The sequence below is a fragment of the Eulemur rufifrons genome, chromosome 9 (genome assembly GCF_041146395.1).
Source record: "Eulemur rufifrons isolate Redbay chromosome 9, OSU_ERuf_1, whole genome shotgun sequence".
In the NCBI taxonomy this organism is placed as follows: Eukaryota; Metazoa; Chordata; class Mammalia; order Primates; family Lemuridae; genus Eulemur; species Eulemur rufifrons.
The window spans coordinates 6922196-6938899 of NC_090991.1; the positions used below are offsets into that span (position 1 = coordinate 6922196).

General features: G+C 49.8%; 1 protein-coding gene across 3 annotated transcripts in view; it reads left to right on the forward strand.

Moving 5' to 3' along the window:
- SHISA6 (shisa family member 6) overlaps positions 1 to 16704 on the forward strand; it is a 271683-nt gene that overhangs the window by 114690 nt on the left and 140289 nt on the right. For 2 of the 3 annotated variants that reach the window (XM_069483257.1, XM_069483259.1), the window contains exon 3: positions 5012 to 5107. The exons of the other annotated variant lie outside the window; for it this stretch is intronic. In XM_069483257.1, the coding sequence (XP_069339358.1) occupies positions 5012 to 5107 (96 nt within the window). The remainder of the gene's footprint in view (positions 1 to 5011; positions 5108 to 16704) is intronic. 3 annotated transcript variants of the gene reach the window in all.

Here is a 16704-nt window from a genome sequence, read left to right on the forward strand (position 1 = left end):
GTAGAGAGGTTTGAATCTTGTCCATTGGGTTCCAGATAGAGTGTTCCTCAGCCAGTATGCTGTCCCGCCTCTATGGAAACAAAAGTCTCAAAGTTCTTAAAAATATTCCTTCACTTTCTATAGGTTTCATGTTTTATGAAGTTGGCTTGAGTTTTTTCCTTTTTGTTTTTAATGGCATTTCACCAGAGTGTATCTAGATATTGGTCCCTTCCAATAGATAGCCTGGTACTTTTGATCTAAAGACTAGTCTTCCATCTGCTCAGGAAAAAAAAAGAAAACTATTAACTTTTAATTATTGCTTCTGAATTATCCCTTCTGTATCTCCTCTGGGAGTCTTATTTTAAATAGATGTGACTCCTAAAGTGGTCCTCTGTGTCTTGTCTTTCCTGCCACAGTTTTTATCTCTGCCCTTCCCCCTTCGTACGCAACGCATTTCTCTCATTGGACTCTACTTGACCAATTTCCTTCTCATCCATTCTGTTTCCAGATCCGCAACCCCAGACAAACTGTCCCGATCCATTTGTTTCCCTCCCATGGCTGATGGTCTAATTTCACAGATGCAAAATTCTCTTAAGTCTTATAGAGATCGCCATTTGAATATTATCTTATTTTCTTCCTCCTGTTTCTTACAGCAACTCTCTTTCACAGAGAAACATCCCCTTTGGCCCCTTCCTTATCAGAGCCAACAGCATCACACACTCCAGGAGCCCAGCTTTGGGCCTCTCTTTTGCTTTACTCTGCCTCTTGCCTGGGGACAGTTGCCCTCGACACTGTCCCTATGACTTCTGGCTTCTACTGAGACGTGAGAAGGGCATGGACTTCTGGCAGGAGGTCAAGGCAGCCTGGGCAGTGACTAAGCTGGAACAAAATCTTCGTTGCTTTCTAGAGGGTTGTTAGTGGTGGAGGTGAGGGGGCAGGCATGCCCTGCAGCCTGAAACCCCCCTTATTCCTGGTGGTGGGACTGTGTGTGTGTCTGTCTTGTGGTGTAGGCATCCTGTTGCTTACTTCTCCTCCAAGCTCTGCCAGATATCTGGCGGTTTCTCTGGAACTGTGATTTGGTCAAAGTCTGCACTTCTCTGCCCTCCCGTCCTGAGAGCAGGCAGATGGGCAGAGACTCGGGGTAGTTGCTGCAGGACAGAGAGGGAGGTGGTTCTTTGTGTTACAGCTAATGAATTCTATGGTATCCATTCATATCCATCATATCATCAACCCACGAACTCTGTGCATCACCAAGGAAAAGAAGAGGCGCTAACTCTCCTCTCTTCTGTCCACCTGCATGGGGCTTCCCTTTTATCAGCTCTTGTTCCCTTATTCTCTAAACTTCGGATGGTGCAGAGATTAAATCATTCTAGACCTTGACCCTGGGTCCAGCTGAAGACTGACCTGTCACTGGTCCGAACACAGTGGTTCATGAAGTGCTGTCCTGAGACTCAAGGGCATCGGCAGCTTCACCCGGAACTGGTTAGAAATGGAAAATTTCAGGCCTCCCCTCTGACCCACTAACCAGGAATTCTGGGGCTGGGGCCCAGCTGTCCGGGCACCATCCCAAGGGCTCTGGTGCACGCTCAGGTTAGAGAACCGCAGCTCAAACAAAAGCCGAGACGGCCACTGTGCTTCTCCCACCTCAGTCTCATGGGCAGCTCTCCCAAAAAGCATCCCAAGAGATGCCTTTGAAAAACATAAAAAGGCTCCGTGAAGAGTCCAGTGCTCTCTGCCTCTGAGAAGTCCCTAAACTTGGGTTTTGTGTAGCTTTTCATTTCATTTAACTGAATGTTTTCCAAACTGATTTGGCCAAAGAATTCTTTATTCCTGTCAAATGCTCTTGGTCCTGCTCCAGTAGACCTCCGACTCTTCTTTTTCCCTCACTCAAACCTTGGCGCTTCTGAGCTTCCATTTCTACGAACTTGGGTGTCACCGAGAGCAGTTCTCCGACCCAACGTTCCCATTGTGTCCTGGCTACAGTTCAGGCCACGGGGGTGAGGTGGCTGGGGTGAGCGTTGTGGAAAGACTGTGGATTTGGAAGGGAGCTAGGCCTGGTTGTTGGAATTCAGGATCTAGCACCAACCAGCTGTATGAACTGGGGAGAGGGACCGTTTTTCGCGGGGTTCTTGTGAGGAGTGAGCGAAGCCAGGTGTACGCACTGGAATGAGCGTGGAATTAGAGTCGGAAACCTGGATGCTAGTGCTGGCTCAAGCATCTGCCACCTTTGGCCTTTTAGCGTCAGTTTTTCCATCAGTAAAATGGGAGGATAATGATAATAAACAACCACACAGTATTGACTAGAATTTTAAGTAAATAGTCTGTATGAAAGATCTTTGTAAACTGCAAAATGCTATAAAATGTTAGCTATTATCATGTCAAAGGAAAAAAGCCATGTATGTAGAGGCTCTGTCCCTCTGCCTGCGCATAGTAGGTGATCTGAAAACTTCCGTTCCTTTCCAAGAAGCAAGCATCACCCCAAGCACTAGAGCAAGGCTTAGTCCTGGGGGACCTTATTCCAGTTGACAGATAAGAATGATTTGTTAGTAGCGCAGGCACTGTTTTATGTTCCATCTTCCTCAGTATTGATTTGTTTATCAAAAATGTTATTTATAAGGAGCACAAAAATAAACCAGCCCAAATTCTGTGGGATGTGTCACAGGTTCTGAATTAATGAGGTCCAAATTTATGAGGGTTCTGGATTGGTCCTTCCTTTGTTTACTCTTCTATTAGCGGCCGGAGGAGGGTGGGGAGAGAGGGACAGGGTTGCGGAAGGAAGAAGGGTCGGGGCTGTCCCTGGAGCTGGTGGCACATCCTGTCACACACACCCTGACTGCCCCTCCTGCTCCCCCTGGCAAAGATGCCTTTCTGCAGACACTGGAGCCGGGTTTTGGGAACTATAACATGGCCTGGGATATGGGTGGAAGCCTCTGAGTTCAGCTCTAATAATTCTATTCTATAAAACTATGGGTTGTGACCACAGTGTTTTCCAGCAAGAGTGTTCCTCCTGGGAAGCTATGTGCCCTGAGGAATGAAGCAATTGATTCCAGAGGGGAGGAGCTGTGGGGAGTGGCAAAATTCTCAGGTTCCTGATGTGCTGGGACAACACATCTCAGAGTGTGGTCCCTGGACCAGCAGCATCCCTGTCTCCATGGGACCTGATAGAAATGCAAACTCTTGAGCCATGTCCCAGAGCTACTGAGTCAGAGACTCCGGCAGTGGGGCCCAGGAATCTGTTTTAAGCCTTCCTGGTTATTCTGATGCACACTTGGTTCTGAGATCTGGGATAAATGAGAAGGAACTAGGGCCGGACTCCACTGTCCAGAGGAAGAGCTCTGGACCCCTGAACATAAACAGGGGGTGGTACCTGGACCTAAGAGGTGCCCAGTGAACCTATCTGCATAAACTGTACTTCGGTTGTTTCTCCACTTACTCTAGGGAAGTGCTTCTCATTCCTGGTGGCATTAGAATCACTGGAGAGCTCTTTTAAAATATCCCTGCCTATGTCTGAACCCTGCCCAACTGAGACAGAATCTCTGGAGTTGAGTCTGGGGGTGGGGTCTGTATTTTTTTTTTTTTTTTTTTTTTTGAGACAGGGTCATGATAGAGTGCAATGGTGTCATCATAGCTCACTGCAACCTCAAACTCCCAGGCTCAAATGATCCTCCAGCCTTAGCCTCCTGAGTAGCTGGGACTCCAGACGTGAGCCACCACACCCGGCCTGAGTCCGTATTTTTAAAAGCTCCCAGATGAGTCCGGCATGCAACCAGGGTTATGATCCACTGATCCAGAGAGTGCCCTGCTAAGAAAAATTGTGATTTAGGTTGTCTTTGCATTTACCATAATTATTCCCATTTATTTCATCTGTTTATATTGGAAAAATTACATATTTGTATAGAAAAAAAAAGAACTTGGAGAGTCTAGAAAATTTGAAAGGAGAGAAGAAATTACACTCATGTTCCACCTGTCCAAAGGCACTTGTCAATATCTCAGTGTGCTTTCTTTCCATCTTTTTTTGTATGCACTGGTTTGAATTTTTGTAGCACTGTGATCCTATTTAACATACCATTTTCCATCCACCTCTTAACTTAACATTGTTTCTTAAGTAGGTCCACACATTGTAATAGTTATAAGTGCAATTTTTAATATGCGCTTGTGGCAACATGAAAAAGATGGCCTTTCTCCATTTTTCAGAGGTACATACTTCAGGGTAGCATTTAGGGAGGCCTTTCTTTCTTGACAATGCCGGTATTTCAAGCGAACTATGAAATCCTGTGTTGAATGTCAGAAGCGGGGCATTGACTTCTTTCTCTTTGAATTTCTACCCACAGTCCTAACCTGCCCTCGACCTGTTCCTCCCTCAGCCCCACAGGCGTGTGTCTGCATTAGGCTGGCGAGGGGTGTGGTCTTATTGCAGAAAGTCACGAAAGGAAAACGCATGCTTATTTTCTCGATATTTTATAACCACCATTCTGCTTGTCAGTCTCAGCTAATGGTGAGTGTCTCCAAAGTCACAGGCTGTAGTCCCCTAGGTTGTGCAATGATTCGTAAACATACACAGGCACAGAGCAGTCTCCATCGGGCCCCCTTCTGTATGCTTTAGAAAGAAAAAATCAAATGAACACAGCAAGAAAGAGCAAGAGGGAAGGTGGGACAAAGGGAAGGACAGTGGGACGAATAGACTAATGTGCTGGTCACCCTGTGCTCAGTCAGAAATGCCAGAATCAAGCCATGTGTCTCCTTTGTCCTTCTCTGCTTTGAATGTAACATTGCCAAGACTTTATTCTTTGTTGCACAGTTCTATATATATATATATATGCATATATATGAATATTTTTCAATAATATATATTACATATATATTACATGTAAATAATATATGTACATATGTATATTCTTGACTACTTCCACCTTCCAACTTGGCTGCCGGTTTGCAAGGAGCACACCGCTGTTGTCGGGTGAGACGGAGCCGCTTTTGTCTTCTGTGTTGGTGTTGTGGCTGCGCCAGGTAATTCTGCCCCATCTTCTTGCAGGGCATTATGGGAAGGATGCTTACCGAAGTGGAGGACCAGATCTCCATAACTTCATCTCATCTGGATTTGTCACGTTAGGAAGAGGACACACGAAGGGTACAGTGGAAACCATTTTTTACTAAAATACAGAGGTTGCCTAGGGAACCCCGATCTGACATGTGAAGATGGTGTGGAGGCCAGAGGCTTGTCCGGGACAGGCATGAGTGGGGTGGTTCCGAGGCCGCTTGTCCTGGTGACAATGCGTGGCTTCTGACAGGAGTGCCCAGGAGGTCACAGGGGTGACTTTAGAGGGCAATACACTTCCAAGAGTTATCCATCCTGTTCCACCCATGCCGGGGACAGGACCCAGGTGCCAGTGGCTCCCTGTGGGAGGGGACGACAGGGAGCGTGGCGGGAAACGCTGCCAGTGGCTGTGGCAGCATTTGCAAAGTGCTTGCTCGCCTCTTGGCTATGACTCCTTTTCCTTTGGAAAGCCACGCTTCGTAAACCGATGTCAGTGTTCTGTACTGGGGGTTTCCACGCCCGCGTGCATGTGGGGAGTGTCGGCATCCTAAGTGTGTCTCTGGGAACACTCTGTGACGTGGACACAAGGGTAGAGGTTATGCAGACCTTCAAGCCACAAGACGAAAGCTAACCTAGCGTTTCTGCCGAGCTGCTTTACGACCTAGCTGACAGCTTGCAGAGCATCTGTGCAGGGGCTGTGGACTCCTCCTCGATCCCGTCTCTTGTTTCAACAGAGTCCTACTAGTGTTGTGCGCATTCTGTCACGTCAAGAGTAACTGGATCTCTGACTCCTCTGAGTACCTTCCTAACACGCGTGTGCTGTCGTAGACCACATGTGAATTCTGTTGTAGGGACAGTGTACCCCTGTCTCCCTCCGAGATATGTGTCTGTTTCAAGTGTGAGTAAACAAGGAACTTCACAATATTTTCTTACGTTCCGTGCACCTACTTTTTAAATTCCCTGTGTGATGTTTGTTCATCCTATAGAGAAAAAAAATATCTGTATCTGTGTATGTATTTTCTGTTGTGTCTATTTGTGTCTAAATAAAGTTTATTGAGGATACAGGTGGCATTTGTGGCTACTAAGAGTTGCAGAATCTAATTGGGACCAGCTGGCTCCAGAAGGGGAAATGGGCTGAACAGGTAACCACTGAAAAATACAATCCTAGTCCTACTCATGTCAACTCAAACCTGGGATTGCTGGTCCTCCTGTAATCATCCGCTGTGTGATAATTACCTGTTGCTGTGAAACAAATTACTCTACAACGTAGTGTTTGAAAACAATAATAAACATTTATTATCTCACATAGTTTCTGTGGGTTGGGAATTTGGGTGCTGTGGACTTGGGGGTGTGATCACAATGTCAGGTGGGCTGCATCATCTGAAGGCTTGACTGGGGCTGGAGGGTCTGCTTCCAAGATGGTTCACTCACACGGTGCTGGCTGCTAGCAGGAGGCCTCTGTCCTCACCATGACCTTCTGTCCTTGGATACCTGAGTGTCCTCACTATGTGGTGCCTGGTGACCTGAGAAAGAGAAGGACAGAAGCCACAGTGTCCTTTATGACCAAGTCTGTCGTTTACATATCATCATTTTTGCAATGCTCTATAGATCACATGAGTCGGTCCTCTTCTGCATGGGAGGGAACTACACAGGGGTATGAACACCAGCAGCTGAGGATCCCTGGGGGCCAATTGGGAGGCCTCCTATCGCACGCCTACATCTCATGGAGCAGAGGTAGCAATCTGGATTTTTCCAGCAGAACATGGTGACTCTTACCAAGGCTTCTCCACTACTGTGGTTTCCCACCCTTTCCCCTACCCCTACCCCTCATAGGTGGTCCCGCCTGGAACACCAAATACTTCAGCCAATGGAACTCTTTATATATATTATAAATACTGTGGCTTTGAGTTGATACATTCCTTCAACAAATGTTTATGAGCAGGCAATATTCAGAAGTAAAAGATAGACTCTGTCCTTACATTCCACTGGGGGAAGCAGACAAAATAAATTATTGACAATAAGTATGAGCAGAAAAATTAAAGCAGATCAGGGAGCAGGGAGTGCCATGGCAGGGGAATTGAGCAGAGAACAGCTCCCAGGAAGAGGCAATGGGAAGGCCTAAGGTGGCAGCTTTCTTGTTATGTCAAGAAATTACTCATGGGCCGGGCGCAGTGGCTCATGCCTGTAATCCTAGCACTTTGGGAGGCCGAGGCGGGCGGATCGCTCGAGGTCAGGAGTTCGAGACGAGCCTGAGCAAGAGCAAGACCCCCGTCTCTACTAAAAATAGAAAGAAATTATATGGACAGCTAAAAATATATATAGAAAAATTAGCCGGGCATGGTGGCACATGCCTGTAGTCCCAGCTATGTGGGAGGCTGAGGCAGGAGGATCACTTGAGCCCAGGAGTTTGAGGTTGCTGTGAGCTAGGCTGATGCCATGGCACGCTAGCCCAGGCAACAGAGTGAGACTCTGTCTCAAAAAAAAAAAAAAAAAAGAAAGAAATGGCTCATAGCTAAGGCCTGTGTCAAAAAGAAAAAGAATAGAAAAAAATTAAAAATTATTAAAAAATGAATTAAAAAAAAAAAAAAAGAAATGGCGAGGTGCCAGTGTGAGTATAGCAGGACAGCGGTGGGTGAGAGGAGAAAGGGAGGATCAGACGGCACGTTTATCCGCCGGTGCACCGAAGGCTGCTTCCACTCCATCTAGACTCCATTTCAGCCACTGTTGCCCTCACATCCAGGCACCCTCCCCTGCTCATGCCAGTGGGGCTTTGCCGTGTCTGGTGCTTATTATCCCCCCGTCTTAACTTGCTCTGTGGCCTCCCCGCTCCTGTGCATGCATTGCCCGTTCTTCCCATCCACTCCCTTCTATCCCAGGCCTCCGACACCCGCTCTTTCCATGAATATACCTTGTGTGTATCTTCCTATTTAAGTACCAACTACAGTTCTGAGAGCAAAGAGACTTGCTTTGACGGTAGGGGGTGTTTGGAAGTGGAGATTCCCTTCTAATATCAGGGAATCTTCAGTCCCCTGGACAGCTTGAATTTCCAGAGAAAGGCTTGGCTTCTGTTTACCCTGAATGATGAGCAAGCAGGAGATCAGAGAAAGAAATCAGAGAGGGGAAGACATGCAGCAGTAGGTCCTTAGAAGAAAGGACAATAGGAAGAAAAGTAGGAACTAGGAGAAAAGGAAAGAGCCTGCCATTCAGTCAGAATGTCTCGGAAAGGGGTTTCAGAACTAATTCTGGTGCCCAGTGCTGTGTACCCGGGGAGTTGGCCAATAACTGTGGGGTCTCCCAGGCTAAAATGTGGAGTCTCCTAACAGGAGAGAGATAAAAGTAGAGGGCTTTGGTGAATGGGACACCCCCACCCCACGGTCAGAATTCTTCTTCTAATGTGTCACCTTCTCAATCCCACTAACAGAAGAATATCCGTTTATCTGAGGCCCCATCGAGAGCAGTTAACTCCCCCTGCACCTGTGGATCTTGTTACAAAGCAGACAGATCCGCGTGCATCCTCACCCCAACCTCCTGAGGTTGCAGGAGCCCTCACTGATGCTCCAGTGTGCTCGAGTCTCTGTAATGCCTCTGGCACCTATAAAAATGGCCAAAAAGACTGATGTCAACCAAGCTTCCAACAGAGACTCCCAGTGCCATTTAGAACAGGGATGGCCAATGCCTGGCTCCTGGATGATCAAAGTCTGATTAGAAATATTATAGTAAAATTCAGCAAAGCAGGTTAGTAGGAGAGTGGTATTACCTTGTAAAGCAGGTGTTAGCCACCTATTTAGTCCTGAGAGTCATGGTGGGCCTACATCATGGCCAGCTGCCCCCAGAAGGCCTAGGGCCTGAGGAAGAAGAGGGAAAAGGAATAAAGGAAGAGGTACCAGAAAGTCAATAACTGGAGTTGGAGCAAAGCATTTAGAGAGAAAAGAAAGAGAATTAAACACATGTGATGGAGAATGGCCCTGTGTTAGAGGTCTCCGTGTGGGTCCCTTCCATGGGGTATTTACATGGGGCCAGTTTGCTTTTAGGTACCACGTAGAGGTCAGCTTAATTTGCTCTGCAGGAAGAGAGCCCCCCAGTTGTTGCCACCCCCTCCCTGGGTTGCACAGCACTGCCTTGGGGTCCTTGGGCACCGGAATTGGTTCCAACACCCCTTTTCGAGACTTTCTAACTGAATGGTGCACCCTTTCCTTTTCTCATAATTTTTACTTTTCTTCCTACTCTCCTTTCTTCTGAGGGCCTATGGCTGCGTGTCTTCCCCTCTCTGATTTCTTCCACTGAGCTCCTGTTTGCTCATCATTTAGAGTAAATAGAAGCCAAGGCTAAGAAAGTTGCTGATCTGAGTGACCCTGAGTTTAGACCAGCTCCCCCTGAAGTCTTGCTCTGTTAATTAGATGAGATCACCCCGGCCCCCACGCAGGGCCAGAGCAGTCTTCAGGAAGGCAGAGTCCATGCCTGCTGCCACGGTGAAAACCCCATGATGAAGGCTTCCGTTTGCTGAGCATTTACTATGTGCCAACACTTCACATACATTGTCTTATTTTAACCTTTAGAGCAACCCTGTGGGTGAGCTCTTGTTATCTCCATCTTCCAGGCAAAAAACCTGAAACCCAGAGTGGTTGAGTAACTTGCCTAAGTCAACCTCCAACAGTCAGTCCTGTTTCCTTGTGGGTCCAGGCCTGACTCTGAAACTCATGCTCCTGCTCACTGTGCCACCTGCCTCTGGAACGTGAGTAGCAGTGAGGGTCACGTACAGAACGTGGTTCCATGGGAGCCACACACGGCCAGCATTCAACAGGAGATGACTCTTCTTACCAGAAGCACACCCTTTGCAAGACAGGAAGCCACAACAAAAGATGAGCCAGGAGTTAAAGCATTAACACCAGATTAGCAGAGGCTGTCCGGAAGGGAAGATCAGTCCCCTCTGATATATTTTCGGAGTCTGTCTACATGAACACACATGCAGAAACCCTATTCTACACAGGCAGTTGGTTAAAAACTCGATCAGGGTGGTTGTTTTTTTTTTTGTGTGTGTCTGGTTGAAAAGTCCAGAGGATTCTTTCCAGCAGCCCCCACATTTCAATACTGTGCAGTCCAGTGATCTCCAGCAGGGCGTCCCTGGCCACGCCTGGCCTGGGTAAGGAGTCCTTCCCATGGCAGTGGTGGCGGGAGATGTGTACGTGTCACTGCAGCTGCAGAGTGACTGTGCTGTGCTCGTCCCCATGGAGGTAGTCATGCCGGTTGCTGCCTGCGCCTCCCCTGGTATCCCTCACCTTTCACCAGGTCACCCCTGCAGTGCCAGGAGCCAGACAGGGGCGTGTGTGTGTGTGTGTGTGTGTGTGAGAGAGACAGAAAGAGAGAGAGAGAGGAAGGGAGAGAGGGGAAAGAGAGAAATCCCTGAAGCCTTTGGGAAAAGGTAGGAGCTACGCAATGGTTGCTGCATTGTAGGAGGCAAACTCTATTGCGCGTTTATTCATGCAGTCCTCCTGATCACATTTACTGAGCACCAGCTGTATACTGGACACTCGTCTAGGCACTGAGGATACAGCAAACAAACTTACACAGCAGTGGGAGAAGATAGCAATAAATAAAGAAGGGAGCAAATATACAAAGCAGATCTGATGGAGTTAAGAGCCGTGGAGCAAAGTGAGGCAGGCAGACAGAGCTGTGGTTCTTAGAAGGGCACCCAGAAGGCCTCAGAAAAGCTTGTGTGGCGACAGCCAGGAGGCTGGAGCACAGAGAGCAGGAGCCTGAGCAGCTGGAGGTGTGGTCGGAGATAGGCGGGGATTCGACCCCACAGGGCCTTGGGGGGCATTTAGGGATCTGGCTTCTGCTCTAGGGAAGATGGAAAAAAATGCGTTGGGGCTGACGCATTAGGAAGGTGGAAGTCTGTGGGAGGAACAGGTTTTACGATGAGATTGGGGGTGTGCATGGATTCAGTCTAGCTTCATCTGAAGTTCCAGATGCTTGTTAATCATCCAGGTGGAAATGCTGAGTTCAAGGGAAAGTTCTTGGCCGGGGCTACAAGCCTGGGAGTTTCCCATGTGTGGACAGCCCTCGAAGCTGGGAGATGGATGACATTAGCCAGGGAGCGAGGCTCACTCCCCAGGTGAGCAGAGGCCTGAGCATGGAGCCACTGGGCGCCCAGCAAGGAGAGGTTGTGGAGGTGAGGAGGGACCCACAGGGGCGGCCAGGCAGAAAGAAAACCAGGATGTCCTGGTGTCTTGGAAATCGAGTGGAACAAAATAAACGCTTCCAAGGGAGGAAGCAATCAGCTGGTACAAGCTGTAAACCAGGGAGACGAAGCTCGAGAAGTGACCACTGAGTGTGACCTGGTACTGTGGAGGTCACCGCAGAGCTTGGCAAGAGCAGTTGGGGGTGGGGAGGGGACACGTCTGCCCAGTGGGTGCAGGAGAGACGGGATGGTGTCTGGGGCGTGCACACACCTGGGAGAACCGTGAGATGGCAGGACGGGTGCATCCTGCCGTCTCCTCTGTTCTGGTGCATGTTGGAAATGCTCCATAAAAAAAGTCGTCCAAGATTTTAAGATAAGAGAATGGGAGAAGAGGAATGAAGACTACAGGTGCAGACAACTCTTTCAGAGTATAGAGAATAAGGACAGTAACTGGAAGAGAGTATGGTATAAAAAGAGTATTTTTGTTTTGCTTCGTTTTGTTTTTTAAGATGGGAGAAATCACAGTCTGTGTGTGTGTTGATAGGAATGACCCAGTAAAGAAGGGAAATTGATTATGTGGGGGAGGGGACTATTTCAGAAGTGACGTCCTTGGTGAGTGAGAGCAGATGGAATCTACTGCTCGAGGAGTGCAGTGGGGTGGGGGCCGGTCTTGGCTGGGGTGGGGCCCACCAGAGGCACAGATGTCAGGTAGGCTATGTGGCTGCAGGTGCAGGCCGGTGGGCGTATATGATCCTTGCGCAGTGAGAAGGCAAGCAAGACCATCAGTGTGAGTGAGGATGAGGGTGACCAACCATCCTCCTTTGCCTGGGACTGTCCCACTTTTAACATTGAAAGTCCTGTGTCCTGGGCAGGCAAGCCCTCAGTCCTGGGCAAGTGGGGACGGGTGTTCACCCAGGTGAGGGTGCAGGAGAACGCCCTGCCTGTCTAGCTTCACAGCATCTTCCACAATGATCTGCAGAGCCCAGAGAAGCAGAATAAGGGTGCTGCTGCCTGGAGCTGGCACCTGCACAGCCTTACGGCCATAGGAGGTGTTGGGACTGCTCCGAGGTCACCCGGGATATGGAGACAGGGTGCAAGAAGCTGCTGCCCTGAAAGCACCTTTCCTGCAGAAAGATCCTGCACGGATCTCTCCTCCTGTCCCAGTGATGCTCCTGGACTCTGGGCTGGAGATGGCCAGTCCTGCGCTCAGCCAGGCCGTCGGTGGGGTCTGAGGCAGAAAGGGAGGGAAGTAAATGCTAAGGAATGAGTGAGTGCATTGGAGCAGGTGATGAGATCCAATCCAGAAAAGTGACCATCCTAATGGCAGTTTGGGAGTCTCAGCCGCAGGGGAGCTGTAGAGGTCCCCCACCCACTCCCCGGCAGCACAAACGCACAGATCTGAGGAGGAGGATTTCTAGAGGCTGGGCTGATAGTGCCTGCTGTATCTCTGACCCTCTGAGAAGGGAGCAAAGCCAAGCCTGGCTTCATTCCTGGCATTCAGAGCCGTGCAGGTGGTGGGCAGTGGCGGGTCTGGGTGGCTGGTCTGACGGGAGAGGAAGGCAGAGCAAGGGTAGGAGGAGGTCTGTGGGACGGGGGGAGAAGCAAGCGCAAGATTTCAGAGACTGTGGGAGAGGGTGGCTGCACCAAGCAGAGGCGCTGATCGAAGCAGAGGACAGGGCCTTCCTTCGGCTTCATCACGCTCCTGTGGACTGTGGACGTCCCAGCCAGCGATGCCCTCCGCCCGGGGCTGGGTTCTCTGTGGTCTTCCCACAGCTCTTCCCGTAGCCCCGCTGATCCTCCTGCGCCCCCTGGGGCTGTCCTCATCTCTCCCACCAGCCCATTTGTCTGGTACAAGATTTGAAATTAGGTCGTAGGCCCCATAGAACCACAGGCTGCCGCCCCCACACCAGGGTTTGGGCAAGAACCCTCAGACCGTCAGTGGATTGTAGCAAGGAGACATCTGAGCCATTTGACTAAAGGAATCCAGTTAGATATTTTCACAGTCTGGGGACCCAGGGGAGTGAGTGGGTTTGACTGTACCAAGGTGTTTGAGGGCTGGACTCCAGATAAAGCGCAGAGCTCAGAAGGCGTCCAGTCTCCATGGCAACAGTGAGCCGGGAGGTGCAGGCTTGCCTGAGAATGGCCTCTGCGAAGCCAGCATGGCCAGGAGCTGAAACACTCTTTCCCGCACTTCTCCATCGGTGAGGGGTGGGCGGGAGGAGTGGGAGCAGAGCAGGGCGAGCTCCCAGGATGGGGCTGAGGGCACCAAGGATCTAGGCTGACTATTGGTCATTCCAGTCTGCACATGGGACAGCTCCCGTTCACCCTACGCCTCTTCACTCCTGATTCATGGCAGAGTACCAAGAACCTGTCATTGACTGGGCGTGCTCAGCTCTATTCAGTGGTATTTCGCATCATCCTGGCCGGCACACACAGGATGTCCCTAAGCCGTATGCTTAGGAAAGCACGGAGCATCCGTGTGATTCCATATTTTGTTAGAATTGGGTCAGCTTCACACAGTGACTGATTGGCAAATGCTCCACCAAGAGCAAGGATGTGTCTGTGTGAGTGGCGACTTCCACTTTCACCCAGTGCACGCATTTCTGCTGTTCAAACAAAAATTTAAAAAGGCAAAACAAAACCCATTGCAAGATCTTTGAGGGTTTCTTACAGGCAACTATTCTACAAAGCTCCCTTTCCCTGGTAATGACAGTACCCAGGACCTTCCCGAAAGCTGAAGGGATGCTGTGACTCTCCCCCGCCTGGCACAGGATGCTGTCTCCACCTAGATTATGTTGAGCAGCAATTAAGCCAGGTAGGTTGATGTGAGGAGCATAGGTCCTGGGCCACCTCCCAAGCCACCCACAGAGCCCACCCCTGAGGTAGCCTGGCCCAGCTCGTCAGGAGACCCACGTGAGAGAATCGCCTGGCACTGAGGAAGTCGGCCTATGAGACGACCCAGGGAACAGGCACTGTCTACTTTGGGTCATCTCGCTCCAAGAGAGTGCTTGGGTTGAAATAGCACATGGACAAGTGTCTTCATGTGGCACTAAGCTGTCACCCAACTCCCGCCACCTTGGCAAATGGTGTCAGAGAGAAAAATTCCTATCCATCAGGCTGAGTCCTTGGCCCTCACCCATGTCCCTGTTTAATGCGTGTCTGTGGGCCTGCCACACTGGCCCCCATAGGTGCCAGGCTGCAGGACGGGTGTAAGGAGGAGAGAACGCAGGACAGAGGCATGTCAGCAGACTGCAAGGCTGCCTGCTCTGGGAAGTTCCAACTCCTACCTGTAGGGTACATGTGTGTTCTCCTCAAATGGGGAGTAGCCGGGTACCGCTGGATCTCCCCTGGCCCCCTGCAGGGGAGCGAGAAGGAAGACTTTTCAGATCCTTAGGATCATAAATGCATCCCTCATTCTTCAGCTTCTGCCAACTCGACTCTCTGTCAGGCAGGAGGGGAGGCTCACAGGAGGTATGTCACACCCTGGATCTTGGCGCTTTCTTTAGAATTTCTTCAGGAGAGGGAGGAGGATCAATTCTGTTCTTCTGGAGACTGGTTTGCCTGGCCAGAGGTCCGGCAGCTCTGGGCTGCTGCTCCTGTGTTTTCCAACCTCTTGCTGGTGCCAGATGTGAGCTTTCTCTTGCCATGACCCTTGGCTCAAGTTGGCCCCAGGAGCAGATTTGTGGCCAGTACAATCTCTTTTCCTGGCGCTGGTCTTGGCACTGACTGGTCACCCATGTTGGGAACCTCCCCATCCCAGGAGCCAGTCCTTGGCATTGAAATTCCTCATTCTCTGCTCCTCCTTGCCAGGAGTCTCACAGACCTGACAGCGAGGGAAGCTGGTGTCTGTGGCCAGGGGAGGACAGCCTCACAGTCAGCAGTTGCCAGGATTTCATGGTGGCCTAGAGGTAGAGCAGAAGACTGGTGTTCCCAGGGCATCACTATCTGGGACATACCTATGTTACTGTGTGACTCTGCTTCTGTGCAGACTATTAACAGGTTGGAATAAAGAAATCCCAGGCCCTTTTGCCTGGAGTCATGGCCTAGGCCTCAGTCTTACTCCTCCCCAAATAGTGGTGTAAACTTCCCTCAGTAGATGACTGAGGAAGAAGAAAACCGGAGAAGAGAGTCAGTGGAGTCAGACATGCTCCACCCCTGGCTCCAGCCCTTGCTAGCTGTGTGACCTTGACCTCTATGACAGTCATCTACAAAGTAAGTTAATAATAATAGTTCCGCCTACCTCTCAGGGCCATCACGGAGACTGCAGGAGAAATGCATGCATTAGAGCACTGAGCACTCAAGTGGAGCTGGAGAGAGGTGTAGAACTTTACGTCCCAAGGGGTGACACTAGGGCCAGCAGCTTGGGCAGCACCTGGCAGCTAGTTAGAAATGCAGACTCTCAGGCCCCACCCCAAACCTGCTCAGTCAGAATCAGCATTTTAACAGGATCTCCAGGTAATTCATAGACACATTAAAATTTTGGAATCACAGATATAAAAGAATTTTTTTTAAAATTTCAGTTGAAGTGTGCTCAGTGGTCTTCAAGATCGCTTCCACTTCTGAGATGCATTTGCCATGAAGTCTCTTTCCACACCCTGCATGTTGGAAGCCAGGTTGTCCCATAGCGGAGGAGGAAGATAATTTGAAGAGGAATACTTAGCAGAGAGACCTCTTAGGACTCCAGTGACCTGCCCTGGATGGGGAACCAAAACGTGAGAACAGAGCTATGTACATTTGCCCATTTCAGTGAAACTCGAGTCTCATTTGGGCAAAGATGAGTTAGGTAGTGTGTGCCTGTGAGAAGCCAGGCAGTATAATTCCTGTCCCATAAATGGGAAGTGCCATGAAGTAGATGCCGAGAACAGTGGAGGGACTAAAGGAGGAAAATGTTGCCTCTGAATGGAGAGGTCCTAAATGGCCTCCCATGGAAAATGGGTCGAGATGGTCCTTGCAGGGCAAGAAGAATGTGACAAGTCAAGAGTGGGGCAAGGGCAGGCATTTCAGGAAGGGGGAGCCTCCTGAACAAAGGTCTGGACATGGAAACACCTGTCTTGCAAAGGGGGCCCGGGGCATCTATAAGCAGGCAGCAGGGAGTTGATGGGTCTATAGGACACCTGAGGGTGGTAGCTGGAAAGTGATGGGGCCATAAGTCACCTATAGGGGGGTGGCAGGAAATGGAGGTAGAAGTATGGGTTGGAGGCAGTGTCCTGAATCCTCCCAGGCACAAAATATGGGCTGAGTTAAAAATCCTAATTAATTATCACTACCCATACCCTCCTCCTCCTTCCTGCTCTTCTGCCTTTAAGAACAGAACTAATGAGCGAAGCAAACACATAAAAAGCAGGCCTCTGTGTGTGGCTGACTCCACGCACAGAGATGGACATGCAAACTGATATTCAATGCCCCTGGCCACTACTTTTCCCACCATGAGTGTCCTCGCTTGCATGAATCATGGTGTGGCTGACTGAGAGCTGAAAGGAGGTGGGTGGGCTCGTGGATTCAGTGCTCCCTG